A 14212-nucleotide genomic window follows, 5' to 3' on the forward strand; every position below is an offset into this window, starting at 1 on the left:
GTCCACTGATGGAGGTTTTCTTGGGGACTGGAATGATGGTGGAGCGTTTGAAGCAGGAGGGGACTTCACACAGCTCTAGTGACCTGTTGAAGATAAGTGTGAAGATGGGGGCCAGCTGATCAGCGCACACTGTCAAGCAGGAGGGGTTTCACGCCATCTGGGCCTGGTACCTTTCTGATCTTTTGCCTTTTAAAGAGGCCACGCAGGGGCCTGTGGCTCAGGAGGTAGAGCAGGTCATTTCCTAACCGGAGGATTAGCGGTTCGCTTCCCGGCTTGTCCAGTCAACATGTCGAAGTGTCCTTGAGCAAGACACTGAACCCCCAGTTGCTCCCCATGATGTCACTGGTGTGTGAATGTGTGAGTGTTTGGGAGTGCAAATGGGTGAATGGCAGAGTAGTGTAAAAGCGATTTGAGTGTGCTGTAAAAGCGTAGAAAAGCACTATACAAGTATAAGACCATTTACATCCTTTTCACAGATTGTTAGAGGTGGGGGCCTGGGGGTGAGGGTGGTGATTGTCGGGGGAGGAGCTGCTGGATCTGAGGTGGGGAGGGTGAGGTGGGAGTGTTGATTGTCAAACCTGCAGTAGAACACATTCAGGTCAACTGCTAGTTGACGGTCCTCCACAGCAAGGGGGATGGTTTTCTATAGCCAGTGTTGGTTTTCAGGCTCCCTCACACAGACGAGGGGTTGTTGGCTGAAACCTGAGTTTTGAGCTTTTCAGAGTAGCTCCTCTTTACTGCTCTGATCTCCCTTGTCAGTGTGTTCCTTGCCTGGCTGTACAGAGTCCTGTCCCCACTTCTGTAAGCCTCCTCTTTGGCACGATGAAGCTGCTTGAGTCTTGCTGTAAGCCAGGGCTTCTTGTTGTATGTGCAGAAGGACTTTTTGGGCACACACACATCCTCATAAAAGCTGATATAAGATGTCACAGTGTCAGTGAGTTGGTCCAGGTCTGTAGCTGCAGTCTCAAATACACTCCAGTCTGTGCAGTCAAAACAGGCCTGTAGCTCTGACTTAGCCTCCTCAGTCCAGCTCTTCACTGTTTTGACCACAGGCTTTGCAGCTTTTAGTTTCTGCCTGTAGGTTGGAATAAGATGGACCATACAGTGATCTGAGAGTCCGAGGGCTGCACGGGGGACAGAGTGATAGGCGTCTTTTATTGTTGGGTAGCAGTGGTCCAGTGTGACTTTGTCCCTGGTGAGACAGGTGACGTGCTGGCTGTATTTGGGCAGTTCGTGGGAGAGATTTACTCAGTTAAAGTCCCCTAGAACAATGAGTGGAGAGTCGGGATGTTCTAGCTCCACGCTAGTTATTTGTTCTGTCAGGAGCTGTAGTGCGGTAGCGTTAGCCTGTGGTGTTATGTACACTCCCATTAGCATGAAACTGTTGAATTCACGGGGAGAGTAAAAGGGTTTGCAATTGATAACAAGAGTCTCTAGGTCTGCGGTACATATCCTCTTTAGCACTGTGACATCTGTGCACCAACCTTCATTTATGTAGAAGCAGATTCCACCTCCTCTCGGTTCCCCGGACAGCTCCTTTAATTTAATGTTCTATCTTACAAGGCAGAGCTGGTATTTATTAACTGTTATCTCCTGACACCACGTTGCTCCTGATGATGGTTGTTTTAAGTAAAGCTGGGAGCATAAAACAGCAATGATGCTTTTGTCCTTTTACAGGTGCTTATTTGAAACTTTATATATCAAATGCAAATCATTTGCAGTTCACTGCATATCACATTCATAATGTTCAAAACCTTACAGTACATGTATTCCTATACAGTTTGAAACTATACAACTCATAAAATCTTATCTTAAAAGTTATTCTTTGCAGCATTGTATGGCGACTTATTGTGTTTGCTCATGCTCCTTGTGTGTGTGCTGGTAAATATGTGCTTCTGTTCCCATTACAGTTACTTCAAATTAACCCCTGGCAAGATGAGAGCCCATTGGCTTAGGCAAACAGCAGAGAGGTTGGTGCCAAGGCCATCCAATCAGCAAAGCAAACACAGTCAGGGTTGTGACGTGACATCTATGACAACTTATTGCCTGCGTGTCTGACACGTACAGATAAAAACCAGAGACAGTATTTCTTATTAAAGGCGTGCATGTGATGTGTGGGCTGTCTAAGTAGAAGTGCTAAATGGATATACTGCATGTATGAACTTACTTGCTAATTAACTGTTTTCTTGAGTAAACCTCTTGATAATGTCTGTGCAACTGCTTCAAACAGACTATTCACATCAATAGAAAACACATGCTTTCTGGAAGAACCAAACAGTTATAGGGACAGTTTACCAATACAAATTTCTGGTTTTTGTGACAATCCTCAATCATGAAGAAAAAAAAACCCACTGCTCACTCTAAAAAGCGGTTCATAAACCACAAATTATGAGCCTTCCCTTTCTCTTTATAATCAGTTTCATTGTTACCACAGCTAGAAAAAGCACAGTTGATTCTGAGATAATTCAGGGGTATGATGGCTGACATTTTAGGCTCATAATGAGCACATTCTATTACAACACATTACACCAGTCCAAGGGCAAAATTACAACTGGCTTAAATCAATGACAAGGCTAACATTGCACAAGCTCCATGTGTTTGTATGTTTGGGGATTTTCTTTTAAGAAAATGTCAATGAACATCATCCATACGACAGCAACACCGGCTCCTTCAATAGCAGAAAACAGATCTTTTGGATTGTAATATCAATAGAAATACAACTAAATGAGCCACCGAAACAACAAACAAGATGGGTCTTAACAAAACAAAACAAAATCCCCAATGCTCTGTCAAGGGAGTGGAGCATATAATGACATTAATTGACTTTATGTTTACTTAGCTGAAGTTGTTTAATCTCCTTCATTCCCTTATCAGATTATTAACAAACACAGAACCCAGCAATGAAAGACAATATTGCCACTGCAGTTCCATCTATGACATTACTGACCTCTACAAGCAGCAATGGAACGGTGTCTGGTGCAGCTGAGTGCACACAGACTGTCATTTTGTGCTTCCATAAAGTCTTACTTAAAGATATGTGTTTATTTGTCAGATGTAGACTAGTTTTCTCTCTTTGTGTCTGTTTTTCTTCACTTTGCTTTGTGTGAGAGAGCAAGAGCACTTCTCTTGGCCTGCCTGTGAGTGTTTTTCTTCCAAGTGTGTATGTACATGCACATAGGTCTGTGTGAAATTGACTCGGAGGCTTCTGTTTCCTCTCATGCGCATTGCACTCACTCACTTTGGCAGCAGAAAGGGGGAAAAAAAGGCCTCACTGTGGCACACACAGCTGGAGGTCTCTCCAGGGGTTGCCTGTGAAACACATACACAGACACACACAGAAACACAGATGCACATGGATTCCTGCCGCCCTCTAGCCTGCACCGCTTTGATGATGCAAGGGAGGTGTCGCAGCAGGGGGGCACCATTAGTCAGGGACAGAAGGGCAAAAGAGGACAACTCACTGGTCCTGACTGACAACATTCTTGCTCTCTTTTTTCCTTTGTGCTTCCTTCTGTTTTCTTTTTTCCTCAAACCGAATTACTCCCATCTCTTATTTATAAGATTTTTGTGTATGCATGATTAAATGTGCAGATACGTTTGTGCGTGTCCCGTAGCCATTAATGCACCCATGTGTAGGCATGCGAGAGTGTGTTTGCATATGCTGTGCTTTTCCAATTATTTTCAAATCTCATCTCAGAGAAACGTCTATTGCTTGCCATCTGCAGAAGATGAGGGTGACAGAAAGATCAGTGATGGAATTTACACACGTACACAGATACAGCATTCAGATGCATACTTATGTGGATATATAATACATATGAACACATACCAAATATGACATCCACTGCCTTGTTTGCCATTAAGGGCATAAATAGCACAGACAAGAAAACAATATGATTTGACATTTTGCAGGGCTTTGACAAATACAGATGCTGAACATTAGAAATGATAACAATCATTATCTATTTTGTTTAAAAAAAAAAAAGATAACATACCCTACCAGCAGAAAAGAGGAATGGAAGAAAAAATGGAGAAAGATAAGTAAAGGACAGTATCCTGCAGGGGTGGAGTGATGAATGATTCATAAAAGACTGATTGAGTAGAGGAGTTATTAATTATTTTGCTGCCTCTGGTACAGGATGAACATCTGCACACGAGGCTCTTAACTTCTGTCTAGAGAGAAAAAGAGAAAGTGAGGGGGAAAGATAGAGACAAAAAATGGGAATAAGATGGGAAGATTTTGATATCTGATGACCCCATATTGCTTAATGGTCTTATGATGAGAGTGGAAAAACCCCCACCAGAAACAAATAAATGGATAGATGAACAACAGACAATACTTTGGCTACTGACACAACAACATCAACATCAGGCCCCTGGAGTGAATAAGAATGTGCCCTTAGTCAACTTGCCTTGTTAAATGGAATCAAGAAAAAATTACTGCTTAGGGGAGAAAGACCCACATTCACCATAGTCAAAGGTTAGAAAAGTGTATTCCATAAACCCTCACACATAGAACCATTGAAGAGAGAAGGAGCTTACTCCCATGGGGAGACCACATGATTATTGTCTAAAAACCCTGCAGCATATCTACGCACCTAATGATGGCCAGGCCTTCAACATGAACACACACCTTTGCAGACACACAGTCAGGTATTGTAAAAGAAAACTGCTGACAATGCCCCTCAGGCATCTCTGTGTGTGTGTTGTTGGGTAAATACTGCCAGAGTGGATTAGAAGTCCAGTGCTGTGAGCAGATGTGTGATAAGACCCTTTCTCCAGCCAACTTCAAGGCCAATTCCCACCACTCACTGATCTGTCTGCATACACACACAACCAGACCTTGTTCTCGACACATACATTCATACAGGCTCACTTGCTCTTCACACCCTCTTAACTGACACGCACAGATGCGCAAAACTGCACGGGCACACACCTAAACTGAATTAAGATTCACTACCAAGAGGGAGTTGAAGGGATCAAATGTAAATGCTCTTTTCATGTTCTCTATAGTTCAGAGCACAGGAATATGTGTAACTACACATTCACTAGACTTCAATCACACAGGAAGGTGATCAAACCAAACATCCACTGCAGCATTCAGCCAGCCATGAACAAAATCTCCCAGACCCCTTCCACTTCAAGTAAAAGAACAATGCTCACAGTACCAAGATGAGGAAGAAGGAATGGATGAAAAAAAATACCAAGTAAGAATGAAGCGAGCATGCAACAAAAATGAAACAGAGACCAATCAAAGAAAAAGCAAAAAGAGGGAGAGGAAAATGAGTTGTTCATACCTGACTGCTTCTGTAATATAAAATCCAATTTGGAGAGGAACAGACGTGAGGCGAGGGGGTGGAGTGGAGGATAAGATAAGGTTGGGGTCCTTTTTCCATGCTGTACCCTTGTCCTATTTTACACAGTGCATGCTTGTGTACACACATGCATGCACCCACAGACACTCTAACACCCAAAGCAACACACAGAGTCCATCATCAACTTGGCAAACACTAAATAATGAACAATACAGAGGCTGTCCCAGCATGATAAGTGACTGCCCTATCCATCCCATTAGTGCCACCCGGCAGAATTAATGATAATTATGTCATGTCTTTTTCCGTACTTTTATTGAATTCTTATCTGTGAATAGAGAGAGAAAGCTAGCGTCCGAGTGAGAGGGAAGGAAAGAGTTTAAAACGAGATAGTGACAAAGTCAAGGCCAAATAAGAATCCCTAAAAATGTGTCATTTAATTATTTTAGGTCTAAAAGAAAAGTTGTGATATGGAATAGTGAAATAGCGCAAGTTCAATGAGCAATCAGATGTCTGAAGCTAGGGAGTTGTGATAGTGGCTAATAGGCTGAAGGTTGAAGCCCTTTCTCAATCCCTATAAGAAAGGCGCATAATTTACCAGTGCTCTGCCAGACGACCAAATCACTGCAGCGAACACAGCTCCATAGTACTGTAACACAATAACTACAGAAGTGACTGAATATGCTGTATAAAGGGGTGATATACACTGACCAGCCGTAACATTATGACCACTGTCAGGTGAAGTGAATAACGCTGATTATCTTGTTACAGTGGCACCTGTCAGTGTGTGGGGTATATTAGGCAACAAGTCAACTTGTTGAATTTGATGCATTGGAAGCAGGAAAAACAGGCAAACATAAGGATCTGAGTGCCTTTGACAGGGGCCAAACAGTGATGGCTGACGACTGGGTCAGAGCATCTCCCACACTGCAGGTGTTGGCGGGTGTTCTTGGTCTGCAGAGGTTAGTACCTACCAATGGTGTCTAAGGAAGGACATACAGTGAATCAGTGACAGGGCCATGAATGGCCAAGGCTCACTGATGATGAGGTTGATCTACTTTAGATTAAAAATTTTAAATGTCATTCTTCCTTCTATTTAGTTTGAATCTTTGTTAAAATGGGTGAAAATGAGAAATACTGTACATCAGCAGCTATAGTGGTGATATGACCCCTGGAGTGGGGAGGCTGTTGAATTTGCCTGAAAAAATGTCTCTAACTTGTCCTCACGATCACAGTTTTCACTCCTGTAACATACGTTTTTCACAGAATGGTAGACAAGTTTGTGCACTTCCTGACAGTAGAATCATGGCAGCAAACGGATTCACACAAGATGCCCAGTGAGCTGCAGACTGACACGAGTGCCAACCAACTCCTGTGTACATAGTGTTAGGCAGACAATCATAATGTTATGGCTGATTGGTGTATATATATAAAATGAAGCAAAATATATATATTGATTTTTAGCTTAAAATTAACATCATGTCAAAACTGATAATATATTAACAATCTAACTTCAGAAATTCAGCCTGATGACATTTTAAAATATGTTAAACACTGAATGAGCTTATTTTGAAACAATGTGAACAACCTATATAATAAATATAACTTTTGCATAACAATGAAAAAAATTTATTCTGACATCTGTTGATGTTGAAAGATTCTGGAAAAGCCTTTATACAGCTCATTTATAATGTAGTTTTGGATGAGACAAGAGAATACAAAATAAGAGTGACTACAAGGTACAATGCAAAAATCAAATCCGACTCAAAGTATTAAGTCCCTGACTGATACAGGATGTTATTAAAAATAGAAAGACTTGAAGACTATTAAAAGATACTAGGCTCCTTATAAGATCAAACATGTTCTCAATGTAATGAGGACATAAACATTACTGTACTGATAAGTGATGATGTGTTGAATGGAAGCACAAACACACACATAATTTTGATCAGTGATTAATGGTACAAAAGTAATGACTAAGCAGGCAATGCATGAAATGCTTATCAGAGTCTTGATTAGGGAAGGCATTTATGCGCACATACCTTACTTGCAGAGGCAGATCCAAGCATAATGAGTCTGTGTGCAAAGTGCTCTTTGACAACTCCAGTTGAGAAGGTAATGAGTATGTGATAATACACTCAAACAAGAACTTAATGAGGCACAGGTAAGAAGTGTTGCTACAAATGCACTGCAGATAAAGTTGAGTAAACTTATATACTCATATACCCCTAAGTGTGATCCTAGTGTACTCTGATCAGTAACTGCTTAATGACCTGAGAGACTGGTAGCAATGCATCCTGGAAAAGTATCCATTATAGTAGAGTGCACTATCTGACAAACAGAATTCGTGTGTGAAAGACAACATTTAAGTTACTCAGTAAAGAGCATCCGACGTCTGCAGCCTCCTGGCTGTAGACACAAAAATGTACTGCATCCCTCAGCATTTGCATCAAAAATATTACAATATTTTGTTTAAATTAATTCCATTAACAGAATAACAGCTTTCACAGTATCCAGTTAGTAGGAACAAGGTTTGGTGTAAAAATAGAAGATTTAATTTCTTGGCAAATATCAACATACCAGGTGTCAGTCACTTTGTTTGAATTCTGTAGTGAAGTTTTAGCTTTTGCCTTTATGCATACTGTACATAAGAAACAGAAACAAGATCAAGGATAAGGCTGCTCATTTTCTATAGTAACTGTATTTTCAGTAATCTCTATCCAGTGACTATAATCGACAATTATTTGGCTTGACACGCGGTTAATGTCTGTCAGCTACCAGTCCTGGATTAGAGTAAGAATCAACTGCGCATGCACAAGATCTTGCACAGGCTCTCGGCTTTGTTTACATTCTACTAGCTCCTCGTGCTCAAGTCTGGGGTTTGCTAAGAAAGAAATATGTCACCCAGTACAGCAGTGTGTATAACTGATGTGTTTTGAATCATTTTTGAACAACAACAACAGAAGTCTATGGCACAGACGAACAAGCTAATCCAGGACTGACACACTGATGGACATTGACCATGAGTAGAGGCAATTCATTGTCGGTTTTAGTGTCTGTAGGGGAGTGTTGAAAATAATGTTAATATAGAAAATGACTGGCTTAATCCTTTCATCATGAAGCCTGAGACCATGACAGCATGTCTGTTTTTGGCAAATACAACCAGGAGAGAGGAAGATGAGGTGATCTTCTTCATTATATTATGAGTTTGGTACCCTAAAACCTGACAACAGTGTGACAATGCCATTATGACAAAGAGGTCAGTGGCAACATTGAAGATAAGTTGGCAATGAAATTGACTGAAAGTCCCAACTTTATCACAATGACATCCCCAAAGAACCAAACAAGTCTTCTTTCAAATCCCTTACTTACCATAGGCCTGAGACAGGTTGGAGTAGAATTTCTTGAGGCGACCAGCAAGCCACTCCATGCTCTCATGAAGGTTGGCTAGAGCCTTTAGGTCACTGACATCACGGAGGATCTCATTCTGGGGGATTAACTTGTCTCCTAGGTTCCCAGTCAGCACCTCTGACTCCTTAGCAAAGGCCACCCTGGATAACAGCCAAAAACGAGGCAAGGGAGTGAGTTTGTCTAGTTAGAAGGATGGGCACAATATAGCAAACACCTTTTAACTGAACTGATTACTATTAAAAGCAGTAGGACAGTGTATTAATAATGCAGAAATTAAGTAGGGCCTTCATCTTTATAGTGCAAATGTTTGAACTAACAGAAACAAGAGCAGTAAGAGGAATACAGAGTCAGTAAGTAGGATAGATATATACAGTACAGGCAGATCAACAGACGGTTGGGTGGAGAGCAGTAAGACTTAGGAAGGAGGCAGCTGCTAGTAGCCCAACAGTCAACAAGAAAGGATAACAACAGGTGATTTAGAATGTTTAAGAATAGAAAACAAATAGAGGACACAGGGTGGAAAAACAAAGACACTGAGATCAAAACCTCTTTTGAAAAGATAACTGACTTTTGAGTCTGGCATGAAAAATGAGAGAAAGCATGGAAGTTTGGATAACTGTCAAATCTCTGCGCTACAGTGCTGCATATACATGGCATGTGGACTGGCCTCCAGGATGCCCAGAAGATCAAGAGCCTCTAAACAGCAGATGGGTCAAAAAACACCAGACACACAAACATATACTGTCTCACACACACAATGTGTAGCTTATTAATGAAGCTTTATTAAAACACTGGGTTGCCAGTCGTGCAGAAGCAAATCTTCCTTTCAGAGGGATCAAAATATCCACTGCTCCTCAAATCAAACAGCCTTATGGTCCTCCTCTTGCTATCTCTGTGCTCTCACAGTGTGTGTGTGTCTGCATGTGTCTGAGAAAGGGAAGTGGGAGAGGGTGCACACAACAGATTGACTTTCTTTGGTCACATAACCAATTTATTTATTTACTTTACTATTCCGCTCCAGTGAGTTTCAGTGTTCCCTGAAGAGTGCACACATTCAAAGGCAATTTCGATAAGAGTGACCCCCCCACTTCCCCTTCCCTGCCTCCGTCTGCTCTCCTTATATTTTCCCATTTTGCTCTTTCCTCGTTTCCTCACTTCCTTCAGATAGGGAGTGTTTAAAAGAGCAATCATGACTTCTTTTATGCCTGCATCTTAGTCAACAAAAGAAGATCCAATAATATCTGAATAAGGGAGCAAAGAAGAGAGGGAGGATTATTTGCGTGATTGCTCAAGTGTGGTTGTGTAGGTCTACTTCTAGTTCTTTGCGTGGAGAGTGGTGCATGAGTATGTGTACTTGTTACCCCACTTGTTTGAATATAGCAAAGCAAAACAAAATTCATTTACTCTATGCCATGCCACACATGCCATTTCAGGGGAGAATCAATGTGTTTCACATAATTTGTAAAAACGAAACAAAAACATGTATATAAAGCATACACATTCAAAACATACACAAAAATATAAACAACCAAGCAGATGAAGCAGACGCTTTAAACTATTCCATAGGAAAATAAAAAAGACTATAAGAGCACATATAGGCACTTTATGAAAGAAGTGTAAATGTGCACACACATGGGCATACATGCATTTCTTGTGTTCTAGGTGGATCTGTGTATGTACCGGGTAAAGTCCTCTTCGTCCTCTCTCTTTTGCCGAGTTTGCCTGGGTTGTGCCATATTTGCCCAGTTAGGGAGGGACTGGAGCAAACGACTGATGTCCTCATCTTTAGACCATGACGCACTGATGGTCAGCTTCTCCTCACACTGGACTATACCCCTGAGGACACAGACAGATACTGCAAAGAAATGCACACAAACTCGCCAAGTTATGAAATATCACATACTGTATATTTGTTTGTTGTGGTCTCAGCAGACAAAAATAATAAGACAATAACATGAAACAAATTCAAAATTTACTATTACAGCATGCTAACATACACTGAAAAAAACTTTCAGTGTTTCAGTGTGACTTAGATTTCTAGATCGAAGACGTTTCACCTCTCATCCAAGAGGCTTCATCAGTTCTGACTGACTGGTGTTGAGCCAGAGATATTTATCCCCCTCGGTGGTGTTTCAGTCCTTTGAAGGCCAACAATGTCCCTTAACGACTGAGTCGCTGCAGCCCAGTATCAGTGAGAGTCGTTACCTGTCTTTGAATCCTCCGGTCTTTGACTCCTCCCCGGTCAACCGACGCCTATTGTCGGCTGAAGGATGACACACTAAACAACAGGACTAGCCTCACCCCAGACCATGTATTCACTCGGCTGGAATTCTGTTTAAATACTACCTGTTTTTTCAGTTTACTATGACCTGGATGACTGAGAATCTGCACAGACATGATGCTAACATACAGTAGATTTATGCCATATGTTAGTTATTAACAAATAATTTGGGAAAATAAATGATATCTTTAATATTAGAGAATTGGTAAATCTACCTGTTGGTGGTACTACAGGAAAAAATAGGGAATAATCAAAGTTATTTACATTAATCCCTCTACAGCAGTGGTCCCCAACCCCCGGGCCGCGGACCGGTACCGGTACCGTATTCTCTCGGTTACTTGAGCGCCAAAACTGGCTTACTTGTGGACATATTCAGCCTGCTCAATGAACTCAATCTGTCACTTCAGGGGAAAATGACAACTGTCTTCAAGTTGGCAGATAAAATAGCTGCATTTAAAGCCAAACTGGATTTGTGGGGACGGCGCGTCAACAGAGGCATTTTGGACATGTTTCAAACATTAGCGGGGATTTTGGGTGAGACTGAGCCTGAGCCTTCATTCTCCCAGCTGGTGCACGATCACCTGTCTTTGCTTTTAAAAGAGTTCGAGCGCTACTTCCCAACCACAAAGGACCCACGAACTGCCAAGGAAGGGATCCGCAACCCATTTGTCAACAAACCAGGTGAATCCAGCAGGTCTGTGCAAGAAGAAGATCAACTGCTGGAGATCGCAAATGACGGCGGCCTTAAAAGTATGTTCGAGACAACAACTCTGCCGGTGTTCTGGATTAAAGTCATGACAGAATACCCTGAGATCGCCACCACAGCACTGAAAACCCTGTTGCCATTTCCGACATCCTACTGGCAACTTTATTTCAGCTGTTGAAAAATAACATTCATGGAGTGTTTAATATTTAAAAAAATAAAAATGTTGTGTAGGTATATTTAGATAATAGAGAAAGAAATGTGGAATTGCTGGTTCTTGTCATTTATTTATTTTTCCACGTGAATTTGTTCATAATTTATTTATGGGGCAGAGAGAATGTTACTGTCACCCCCCCGCCCCCGGGTGCTCTACGGTACCAAATTTCATGTCAATCTATCCATAGGTTGTTAAGATATATTACTCAAAAATTTGCCCAGTAGACTACCCTAGGCCATGCAGCAAATGTAGCTACAATGAGGGAACTGCTTACACTAGCATTCAGTCAGACAGACAAATATTTGTAGATGTGGTTAATGAGGATCTGTAATCGCATATAAAACAGAAATACAGCAGTTCTGACTTGGTGGAAAGAAACATTGAGGTATTTGATTCGTCCGCATGTCTCTTGGTTTTTGGAGAAACTGCTTGGTTCTGCCACTAATATCACACTAATACTTTGCACAGGAGACACACACCTTCCACAGTTTCATATCCACAAACACATACGAAGGATGACGGGAGGGGAGGTTAGGGGCTGAAAGAGACAAAGACTTATTCATGCATGAATGCACACAGCAGCACGAACGTACAGTATATAATGCACCCAGAAACATTACCACAACCATACACCTACACTTTGGCAGCCTCTGTTGGGTTTGTCTTTATAACTCAGAGAGCCCACTGAGACTGAGGCTGACCTGTGACAGAGTCCAGATGGACTCGCAGCAGTCTGTCAGTCCTTTCCTGTGTCTCATGGCCTGTTCATACCTCCCTCCGTTATACCTCCGCATTCTCTAGCCTTTACCTGGCCAGGTGTTATATGGTCACAGGAGAGCCCAGACGGATGGCCTTTCACAACATCAATGTGTGTGTAATTTTGGGTATGTACAAAGAAATACAAAAAAAAAACAAAACAACTAAATAATAGTAACATCAAAACCCCATTCCATACTTGAAAAAGTAAATCTTCGGCGCTGTGAGACCTTCATAAAAAATGCACACCACCATTTTCCCATTTTCTTCTTTAGGCAGTTGTAAAAATGTCAGCTTTTTTTTTGATGACTAACCAGGGTTTCACTAAAGAAAGCTTATATAAAAACATAGCACTTATACAGTCTGCAGCCTAACCTAGATTTATTAAAACCCTGCTCACTCTCTGCATGAGAACAGTTACATTTCTAAAATGCAAAGACAGTTCTTAAATGATATGTTTCCTAATGTTGTTTTATTTTAGGTTTAGCAGGTTTTAAGTAATTATAAAACCTACTCACAACAGACAATAGCAGGTGAGCTAGTCTCGCCCTTCTTTTACCTGTAGGCTCTGTTGCAGATTTCCTTGTACTCTTTGAGCTTATCACAGACCATTTCGAGGAACTGATTGAAGTGGGTACTCAGGTCCTGCATCAGGCTCATCAGATCCTGGATGGACTTCTCCACTACCACTGTGCTCTATAAGGCAGAAAGAGGAGGTCAGCAATTGGTTGGTTTCATTTAGACATAAAATGTTTAGTACTTTACAAAGAGAAAAAAAAAGTTAAACACACAGAAAAAGAAGACTAAGGTTGAAACTGGTTTGGGCCAGTGTGCTGTTGTACCGTACCAACCTGATGCTCTAACTTTACTTGTCACCTGTGGACAAATGACTGGTGCCAGAGAGCTTGTCAGAAGTGGTAACGCTGTATTGGTGGAATGAAAGATTCTTTGTGTGTGTTTGTGGGTTTGTCTTTATATACTTGTACGAACCAACCCCTGACGGAACATCTTTCTTGTGTGGACATTTCTTCTTGTGTGGACCTTTTGGGTGGTCCACACAAGGAAAATACTAGGATTGGCTCCTTTCATCCTAAAGAATGATCTGTCTAAGTTTCAGAAGATGTCCACATACAGAGAGTAAAGTCAGAAAAATGTGTGCCAGCTTGTGCTCTAAAAGTATCATGCTCTGATTAAATACTGCTTAAGCTGAATTCATGCAATACTGCCTGGGTCTTTAAAAGGGCACAGACAGGGCAGCTTAGAAGTGGGTGGGAATCAAACAATATTTATAACACCTGGAGCTTGAGGCTCACCTTCAACTAATGTTGCATTAAATGCATGCCTCAACACTGCGGAGACTGCGGTAGCAGCACAATCGGTGTGCTGAGAAATACGACGAGGAGAGAACCGTGAAAGCTGAATTAGACGATGAAAAAAAAAACTGCAAATTGTCCAGGTAAGATTTATGAAACTAGTTAATTGTTTTGGTTTGAAACTAAATTCTGGTTTAGTCCTCTGGCTCATTCTCCAGC

The 14212-nt window shown here is 41.5% G+C and overlaps 1 protein-coding gene across 1 annotated transcript in view; it reads right to left on the reverse strand.

Moving 5' to 3' along the window:
- Positions 1-14212, reverse strand: part of exoc4 (exocyst complex component 4) — a 133603-nt gene that overhangs the window by 23374 nt on the left and 96017 nt on the right. The window contains exons 14-16 of the mRNA XM_020599515.1: positions 13240-13376; positions 10404-10559; positions 8685-8863 (exon numbers count right to left, since the gene is read on the reverse strand). Of these exons, the coding sequence (XP_020455171.1) occupies positions 8685-8863; positions 10404-10559; positions 13240-13376 (472 nt within the window). The remainder of the gene's footprint in view (positions 1-8684; positions 8864-10403; positions 10560-13239; positions 13377-14212) is intronic.

The sequence above is a fragment of the Monopterus albus genome, unplaced genomic scaffold (genome assembly GCF_001952655.1).
Source record: "Monopterus albus unplaced genomic scaffold, M_albus_1.0 scaffold41.1, whole genome shotgun sequence".
In the NCBI taxonomy this organism is placed as follows: Eukaryota; Metazoa; Chordata; class Actinopteri; order Synbranchiformes; family Synbranchidae; genus Monopterus; species Monopterus albus.